The sequence below is a fragment of the Lipotes vexillifer genome, unplaced genomic scaffold, assembly GCF_000442215.2.
Source record: "Lipotes vexillifer unplaced genomic scaffold, Lipotes_vexillifer_v1.1 scaffold502, whole genome shotgun sequence".
NCBI lineage: Eukaryota > Metazoa > Chordata > Mammalia > Artiodactyla > Lipotidae > Lipotes > Lipotes vexillifer.
In genome coordinates, this window is record NW_006784433.1 from 297,664 (window position 1) to 308,154 (window position 10,491).

A 10,491-nucleotide genomic window follows, 5' to 3' on the forward strand; every position below is an offset into this window, starting at 1 on the left:
AAAAAAAAAAATATATATATATATATATATATTACTGACTTTGGCATTCCTTTGGAAAGAAGTGTCTTTTTAAAAGTGGATCTGATCTTGGAGGTCTGAGATGGTTTTCTCTGTGTGTGTGTGTGTCTGTGTGTGTCTGTGTGTTTGGGTATGTGAATAGCATAACTCTCTTCGCCATGGTAAAGATTGAAAAACCCATAACCCATCAGTTATGCTTGGTGTAAATTATTACTTTTCTCTATTTAAAACAGACATTCTATTGATTTTGTTTCCTAGTTCAATTTTGTGGGGAAACTGCTTGGACCAAGAGGAAACTCCTTGAAGAGGCTACAGGAAGAAACAGGTGCTAAAATGTCTATCCTGGGCAAAGGATCAATGAGAGATAAAGCAAAGGTATGAACTTTGAATTTGATACTTAACATACACAGGGAGTTACCTGTAACAGGATGGTCACATTTACAAGCACATATGAGCTGTCCTACAACTATTTCCCATGAATTTTACCCTTTGGGATTACTCTGTTGCACTTTCTGATGTCTCCTCTATTTTCATAAAAAATCAATTACTGGTCTTTTTCTCCCAAAACATGTAATTCTGTATTTTTATTCTTTTTAGTCCTCTGTGTAGGTTGCTGTCAAATCTTTTCATTTTTTTCTGTGTCCTCCATAGGATGTTTCTATATGTGTGTGCTCATTTTCTTTAATTCCCTGACCAGATCCCTGTTCTTTCTTCAGCGGTATCACCTGATCCCATCCACTGTATCATTCTCTCATTTTCTCTCTCTGCTCTATTTCACTCAGATCCTCTTACCTGAAGCAATTTCAAATACTTATCTGCAAATCTAAGAGAACTTCACTTGTTTTTTGAAATGCTTCAGTGATATTAAATAACTCACTTGATCCCCAAAGAAAAATAAACTAAAAACTATTATCAACTTGGGTATTTGAAGTGATTTATTTTACATCTGAACTACATAATTTTCCCATTTTATAAAGTGATAGCAATTTTCTCTGTGTTAGTATTCTGTGTTAAAATAACTATTTATAGAGATTTATTCAAAAAGTATCTATGTCTGTATTTTCATATATTCTTTAATTTTTTTTTTTGTTATATGTTCTCCAGATATCTCAAAGTCTTACAACAGAAACTTCATTTTTCATGCTTTTATTCTCTCACACTTTCTTTTTTTTTTTTCTCACACATTCTTTAAGATTTAGATTAGGCAGGGTCTCCTTACTTAACCATAAAACATATTTTATTGAAATTTTCTGTTTCTCTCATTAAACTGTTAGCTTCCATGGGCCAGAGAAATATCTTAGTCAGCTTTGCATACCCAGAGTCATGTGTAGTCTCTCCATATTTTTTTGAAGCAAATAGGTGTATATTTTTCATTCCCATGTATTTGGACATTTTTTCCTGTTCATATTGGTTTCTGTTTTTCCTGTGAGCATGTTAGGTACCAGCATAAGTATTTGAAAATCTAACAAGAAAAAAATTTGGTTCTACTAAGTTTCCATTAGGTTTAATTTACTGATATTACCCATTACAAAGTCCTGTTTCTATATTGATTACTTTTTGGGTGATCCATTGTGTTTGTTTCTGCTTTGAGTATTTTCATTGCTCCTTTAAAACATGAAAGAAAATGAAAACATTTAATAGCAACAATATCAATAACAATGTATTCTGCTATAAAATATGCTTTTTAGAATGTAGATAAGACTTTAACTGCTAAGGACAACATGGCTGAAATAAAACCACAGACATGGGTGTGAAAAAATTTACCTTAGTAAACACTTGATTAAAATAAAAATAAATCCTAGGTAAAACTTTTATTGCTATGCTGCTATTTTGCTTCTCTGCCACATGACCTGAACAGAAAGGAATATTTTATGTGATTTTATATTTCTAGCAAATAAGTAAAACTCATCTGATTCTGCAGTGGAAGTGTATATATGTGTCTGTGTGTATTTATAGAGTGACACAGGCATATATTCCTGCATTAATTACAGAAATATTTGTAATTATTTACAAATAATACATTATGTGTCACACTATGTGTCATTGCAGTTCTAGTTCACAGTAATAAATGTGAGAAAAAGATTTCCTCCTGGAGTTTGCATTCCAGTGGGAGAGACAGACAATAAATAAGTGAATAAATAAAATTTCTACTTTCAGGCATTGATAATTGTTATGGATTAAAATAAAACAGAGGAAGGGCAAAGAGGTTAATGATGGGAGTAGTAGTTTGGAATGATGATTAAGTAGAGCACTGGATTATGAGAAGGAACCCACCCAAGAAAAATCAGAATGAGAGAGAATGCAAGTGTGATGGCTCTGAAGGAGAATCTGTGTCTTTATAACTATCCTGGCAACTGTAGCCATATTTTTGTTTATAACCATACTTATTCCCATTTAGCTACCACCCAATTTCTTTGCTGACCTTCATAGCAAAATTCTTTGAGAATGTTATTTGCAATCAGTTGCTCTCATCCATCCTTTTTTTAAATTAAAAATTTTAATTTATTAATAACGTTGACTGTTGCATGCATTTATTGGCTAATTGTATCACTTCTTTTTAAAATCTCTTAATCTTGCCTTTTTCGTCCCCCTTGCAGTTTTATTGAGATACAATTGACATATAGGACTGTATAAGTTTAAGGTGTACAGGATAATGATTTGATTTACATACATCATGAAATAATGATCACAATAATTTAAGTGAACATTCATCATATCATATATATAAAATAGGAGATAAAGAAAAATTATTTTTTTCTTGTGGTGAGAACTCTTAGGATTAATGCTCTTCACATTCCTGTGTATCATACAGCAGTGTTATTATCTATAGTCATCATGTTGAACATTTCATCCTGAGTACTTATTTGTCTTACAACTGGGAGTCTGTACCTATGACAACCTTCCTACAGTTCCCCCTCCCCCAACCCCATGCCTCTGGTAACCACAAATCTGATCTCTTTTTCTAGGTGTTTGTTTTGTTTGTTTTTGAAGTATAATTGACCTGAAACACTGTTAGTTCCTGGGACACAACATAGAAATTCCATATTTCTATACATTTCAAAATGATCACAACAATAAGTTACCATCTGTCACCACAAAAAGATATGACATAATTATTGACTATATTCCCCACACTGTACATTTCATACCTGTGACTCATTTATTTTATAACTGGAAGTTTGTGCCTCTTAATCTCCCTCACCTATTTCTCTCCACTCTCCCCTCCCTGCTCTCTGGCAACTGCCTGTTTGTTGTCTGTGTCTATGACTCTGTTTCTGTTTGTTATGTTTGTTCATTTGTTTTAATTTTTAGATTCCGTATGTAAGTGAAATCATATGGTATTTGTCTATCTCTGTCTTTTTCACTTAGCATAATACCTTCTAGGTCCATCCATGTTGTTACAAATGGCAAGATTTCATTTTTTTAATAGCTGAGTAACATTACACTATATATCTATATCTATATACCACATCTTTATCTATTCATCTATTGATGAGCACTTAGGTTGCTTCCCATATCTTGGCTGTTGCTCAATAATGCTGCTATGAACATTAGGGTGCATGTATATTTTTGAATTAGTATTTTTGTTTTCTTTGGAAAAATACCCAGGAGTGGAATTCCTGCATCATATGATAGTTCTATTTTTAATGTTTTGAAGAAACACCATACTGTTTTCCACAGTAGCTGCACCAATTTACCTTCCCACCAACAGTGCAGGTCCACTCTCATTCATTCTTCATTGTCTCCTCCTCAGTTCTTGTGATTGGATCCTCTTCTTCTTCCAGACTTCCAAGCCCAGGACTTTGTCTTCAGACTTCTTTCTTCCCTTCATGATCTCATTCCATCTGTGTACATCCAGCTCCCAGTCTCTCCTGCAGGTTCTAGATTCATATGTTTAACTACACACTCAAAATGTCTATGTGAATGTCTAATAGGCATTGAAATATAGTTGTCCAAACACACATGTACAAATATGTGAATGTATGTATATATTTATACACAGAGGTGTATATATATATATGTATTATTTATTTACCTACATGTATGGCATTTATATACTTACCTATATATGAAGTACAATATAAACACATATACAGAGAAAGAGAGAGAGAGAGATTGAAAGAATAAGAGAGATACTTTTGCTGACTTTTAGGGCCCCAGTGAATACGCTATGAGCCATGGAGTCTCAAGATTTAAGGATACCTTCTCTTTTTGTCTTGTCTTTGTTCAAAAGCAAATCTCATAGAAATAGGAAATGAAAAACAGCACATATTCAACTGAGTGGTACTTGGTAGCTCAAACCTACAAAGTTTAGTTGTGTTTATTTAAAGTTTATATCAGCAGGCATTAAGGAAATCAACACAAAACTGCAAGCCTGTTTTTCACATTCTATTGAAAGAAAAAATAAATAAATGCCTGAAGCATCACTAGGTGCCCCTTCTGTGCCCACCAGCAAAGCCTGAGCCCACAGCCTGCTCCTCAGACCCAGCATCAGGCACCTGCCTTTGTAGACAAATGTGTTTGTTTAATAGCCTTGTTTGCAGTGACTAGCTTGCCTCAACTTTCTAGGAAATAATGCAGATTGTTTTTCTGTATTGGTTATGCTGTTAAGGTGCTACACAATGTATGTCTTAAACTTGAGCTTTTCTTTATGATAAAAGGAGATATTTGAATAGTTATCTAAGTCAGGACAAAATAACTATGCAAGAATATTTCTTCCATCTCTGCTGCATGTTCAACTACAGGTGAAATATCAGGCTTCATAGAAGATAATATTAGACATGACTCAAGCCCTCACAGAACTTTTAATTAAATTAAACATCCTGATCTAACACTTCCTTAAAAAAATAAAAAACCTTAAGAACGTATAAATCTTTGGATTAGTAGGTGGAAAGAATGATATGGAAAACAGTTCTTGTGGTCTAGTGTAGTAAGAATATTCTAACAAGTTTAATGTTTTTATTTGTGTTATTTTATTTTTGACTCTGGCAGAGAAACACTCATTTTAATTTAGTTCACCTAACCAATAACTCTATAAGCAGAGGAAGGAAACAAAAACCAAACCAAAACAAAATGCAGTAATATCCAGTAGCAAAACTCTACCTTATATTTCATTCCCATACTGGTCAGATCCCAGAATATGTCAACTCACATTATAAATTAAAAAAAAAAAAAAATCCAGGAATTTTTGAATAGAAGCTAACTTTTCAATTGTGATGATAAAAGGTATTCTCAGAGAAATCTAGAAAGTAAAAATATACAGTGTGTTTGCAATATTTCAAAATACCTCAGGAAATTAACTGGCAGTTCAGAAATTTCTTTGAAGTCTGAGTCCTCCAAGCAGAATATGGCCTGTTCTCAGTAACCACGGAGCTGCCGGCCTCACCAGCAGTTGCTTCTGTGAAATCTTGAGGGGAACCGTGGCGCTTTGGATAGTGCTGCTATTTTTAGTGATACTGATGGCAGAGATTGGTGAGGGAGAACAGAGGAGGCAGTGGTTCTAAACGCTTATTTTGAAATGAGTGAGAAACAAACATGTTATCACCAAGAAAAACAGTTAGGAGAGGTTAGGGAAAATCAAAGCCTGAACACATGCAGGTAAGTGAGGTAACAGGAGGAAAGCAAATTTCTTGCATAGGTATTCAGTGTCCTTAATTGGAAATCACAAATGACCAGGTTGCCCATAAATTTCGTTGTAATGAAAGATTTTGGCATTTTTATTAATAAGCTTTGTTGAAATTACGGGGTGTGGTCTTAAAACATGTAGTCTTAAAACATATTTTTAAAGTGAAGTGCTGTTTGGTAGAGTTTTATTTGAAAATGTGTGATCATTCTGAAGGCAAGCCTTTCTCTCTTTGATGTGCTAATACCATGAGCAGTTTCTATTTTATACTCTATCTTCTGTATTTGGTGATGGCTACTTTAGGAAATCCTTTTGGATTTCGTGGCAAGATTGATTTTCATCAACAATAAAATCAACTAAAACCTTCGAAGTGGTACTTCTTGCCTGGTGGGCAATGTGGGTGCGAACACTGGGCCCGGTGTCCTTCCCTTGTTTGGCTTCTGGGCTGAGCCTCACATCAAACCTCAAATCCTACAGTACAGGGGTGACACCATGCTCACTTCTTGTCAGCCAGGCTGGGACTGTAAACTCCTCTTTCAACTTGGTAATATCCTCAACAACAAAGCAGTTTGTAATCCCACAAAATCAAGAGTCTGGACACTCAGATTTTAATTTTAGCTCTGCCCCCACTCTGATTTTAATTTTAGCTCTGCCCCTAATAAACTGCACAGTAAATCAACAACATTTCTTTCTCAGCCTCCTTTCTGCAGAAAAGAATGCCTAGCCCATCTTGGCTTCTGAACAGAGATAGAGGAGTATGCATACTTTGCTTAAATATCACTTGAGTGTGTGAAGGTGTAATTTTATTTTTTATTTATTCTCTGCATTCTTCTGTTTCTCTGATCTGAATTCTGAGAAGTTGGAGAACCAGACTAAAAGCCTCCCCTGAACAGTAGCATATGTGAGAAAGAATATTTCATTACAAATACCTATTTTGTGAGGATGCAATGAAATTTGTGTTTCAATGGTAACCAATACAAGGTTATTTCAACCTATTTTGGATTCCAAGTGACCAAACAATTAAAATAGTTAGATTTGAGTTGAAGAGTGAACTGTATCATGATGTTAGTGAGAAATAATATTTTCATATTAACATCTTCAACTCTCTTATATATAAATAGTCTGTCATTCACTGTACTGTGCTTTGACCTTGGAATGAAAACTAAAAGCCATAAATCTGTCCGGGTTCAATTCTTCGTAAGCTGGTATTGACTGAAAAATGATTGCACAACCCCGAAGTTGAGAATTATGTTTTATTCAGTGGACAAACTGAGGACTTAAGCCCAGGAGTCAGCCTTTCAGACATCTCTGAGGGACCATTCTGAAGAGGTAAGGGAGGAGCCAGGCTATATGGGAGTTTTTGCAACAAAAATCTGGTAGTTGGAACATCAAAAGATTACTGTTAACTAAAGTAAAACCAGACCTCTTAAGTTAATGAATTTATCAATCACCTATGTATGGAGAGATACAAGAGTCTGGGCTCAACGAAATTATTCCTTTGATGTGCACCTTAACTATCTAGGGCCAATATTCTGTTTTTTCCATCCTGAGTCCCCTCAGGATGCACAGTCAGGGGCAGCTGCAGTGGCTGATGGCTTGATGGCCGCATATCCATTGTTTACTGATATGGCAGGTGACATTCTTTGTCCACCCTGGAATGACAGAGCCTGATGTGGTGATGTTTTATGTATTGTGAATCAAAGTTATATATTATTTTGAATTGTTAATTTCATCTAGGATAACTTTATTCACTAGACCAATTTATAGATTTATTTTATAATTTTTGTAGTTAAGACCTGCTATTTGAAAACTTTCAAGGGCCTAATGTCTCAGCCATAAACCAAGGATTATACATTTTTAATGTTATTAGTGCAGTCATTTTCCCTCCATTGTCACTTGTCACTAATTGGGACAACACTTGCTTCCCAAGAGGGGTGAAATGAGGGAATCACAGAATCAAAATTTCTCACACCATGCTGCAGGATTTTAAAAAATGTGTTAAGCTATTAAAAAATAGAAGACAGAGAAAGTTCTAGACATTTCACATTTTATAAACCAGAATTATAATGATATGTATCTTTTCTACTACTGAAGAAGGCCTATATTTTTATCTTGAGCTGTACTCTCCACCTCGAAATATTACAACCAAAATTCAAATGAGATTTACTCCATATAGATGGAATATTTAAAATTCCACGTTCTGTGGCTGTTCTAAAGATGGCTGCAAAATCTTTGACAATACTTTTAGAGAGAGATGCATAGTGTCTAATTTTCTTCCCCTTGAGTCTGGGTGTTTTAGTGACCTGCTTGTAACTGCAGAGGCGGGACTGTATCCAGATTTCTGAGCGGAAGGGGATTCAGTGCTCCCCCCACCTCATTTGCAAGAACACCCCCTCTTGGAGCTCTAAGCTGCCTGGTGAGGATGCTGACAATCCTGAGTCTGCCTTGCAGGTGCCAATGGGAAGTCCCAGAGGAGCTCAGCCTTTGCCTCATCGTGGTCCAGGCCCTGGAGGTGCACATAAGGCGCCCAACAGATGACGGCAGCGGTCACTGTGGCCCGAGTCCTCCTGTCTGCAACCCCAGAATCTGGAAGCAGATACAAGTTATCCCTGTTGTGCTCTGTCTAAATCCCTCATCCACAGAATCCATGCACAAAAATAAAATGGTTAATTATGCAACACTAGATAACTGCAACACATTCGTACTACTTTATATATAAAATTAAATGATTTTCAACTTTGTTAGCCATTTTCCAAATACTAGAATTGTTCTCTTGTTGTGTTTCTACTGTCCTCCCATGGCAATTATTACAGACTTTGGTAATTTCTTAGTTTTTGTGTGGGTTTGTTTGTTTGGTTTTTCACCTGCGTTTTTGTGTATGTTTGTTTGTTTGGTTTTTTGCCTGTTTTTTTTTTTTTTCTTCTTTTTCTTTGTTTCGTTTGCTTTTACTTGCAATTTATTTTGACTTTGTTCAAGCATATTGGTGTTTTATCTCGAAGTTGCCAGTAAAGGAAAAGGCTTCTAAGAAAGCCAATTTAGTGATTTGTTCTTGGTAGGGGCATTTTATGAGGGACCAGACACAAAAACAGAATGTTCTAGTTAAAAAGTATTAGGCTAGTCATAAAGCTGGTTTAAGGTCTTTGCACTTTTGAATATCTGGTTTAATAAAACCAGATATAGTTAATTGGGTAGGTAATTCTAATTTCTCTGTAAGCCTTCTTAATTTTATTACAACCTGACAAAGTAAGCACTCTGGCATTTTATCAGTGATGCTAGATGGTTCTCAGAAGGGGAAGTAAATTGCACCCTACTGGAAGTTTTGCCCCAGACCAAGATTGGGACAGTTTTCTTTCTTAGTCCCTCTTTTTGACCAAGTTGAATCACTGAAGATTTGTCTTAGCCAAGAAAAGGACCACTGACATTTTTGTGCTGAGAACCTTAACCGAGTTTGTTGCTTTCTCATTCATTTCCTATATTTTTTATAAATGGTAGAATTTAGACATGGGATCAAGTTATGCAAATGGATACATCATTATAATTATCTGCAATATCTCTACCCTTTGACATTATTTCTTTTTTACTAATTTCCTATATTACATAAGAATTTCTCAGCAGAATCCTAGAGTGATTCTGTGTACTGGTATACATTTATATATTATTAGTATTCTTTATATTATTTAGTGCTATATATATATTATGTATTTAGTGGTCTATCTCCCTGTATGGTGAGAAATGGGTAAACTGGGTTTTTTGTTATATGTATAAATATATTTTAAATATCAATATTCACTTTACTTTTTCACATTGGACCCTATATTTGCTTTGCCCACATACCTAGTAACCAAGGTAGTAGATCCAGATGAATATATCATTGCTTTAATAAAATTGGTTATAAGAAAGAAAAATTTCCTAAATAGTTTTATTTTGCTCATTGTAAGACATAATACATTTTTAATTTTATGAGTAATTTTAATAGCAAACCAAGTGGTAATGGTTACCTAAAAAGTCAAATCATAATCATATTTAATCTCTTAGAAAAGCCTTTGATGAAAAGGTTGTTGTTGTTATTTGTATGTTTTTAGAAAGATGCTGTTAAATGTGTTTTAAATTGTTGAAACTTGACCCCAATACAAGCCATGTTCTTTGAAGAGAAACTTGGACAACTTATTCTAGCACAGCTTGGGGAATCTGGAGATAAAGTTGAGAGGATAATGGGCCCAGAGTGGGCGTGCTAGAGAGACATGCTGCACTTAACAAGTGCGCTATCGGCACTAATTCAGGTTCTGAATTTCATTAGTTGCTGTGATGTTTATTTGACTTAGTATTCTTTCTCCTTATTAGTTTTTGAACTTCCTAAGTCATTCAAAAGTTGAATAGTAATTTTATCGGTCATAAATATCTGAATATTCCTTATCCGAGTAGAATTGTCATGAATATCAGAAAGTTTGTTTGAACAATAAAATAGTAGAGAGCTCTGTTTTCTGGCTGTAGTTACTGATGCGATAGAGCCCACAGAAAGACAAAGAAGTCACCAGCTCCTCAGTCTAATGAATAACAACATTCCTGAGCTCACTTTTGTCTCCTGTGTATATTGGTTCAAAATGTCTGAGGAAGTCAAAAAGACTAAGGAAAATGAAATGCCAAGGATACAAATGAAATTATATATTGTTGATGAAAAATTAATCAATCAATATAAGAAAGAAATGGAAAATTTTATTAGCACCAAATTGAGAATTATAACCCAGGAACAGCATCTCAGAAAGCTCCAAGAACTGTTCCACGCATTAGAGGTCAAAACACAGTTCTATTAGCCTCTGAGACAGAGGGCTTTTTTTTTTTTTTTTTTTTTT

General features: G+C 34.8%; 1 protein-coding gene across 1 annotated transcript in view; it reads left to right on the forward strand.

Moving 5' to 3' along the window:
• The window catches only part of KHDRBS2 (KH RNA binding domain containing, signal transduction associated 2), a 721,580-nt gene that overhangs the window by 217,822 nt on the left and 493,267 nt on the right, over nucleotides 1-10,491 (forward strand). Inside the window, exon 3 of the mRNA XM_007456845.1 lies at nucleotides 277-393. Within this exon, the coding sequence (XP_007456907.1) occupies nucleotides 277-393 (117 nt within the window). The remainder of the gene's footprint in view (nucleotides 1-276; nucleotides 394-10,491) is intronic.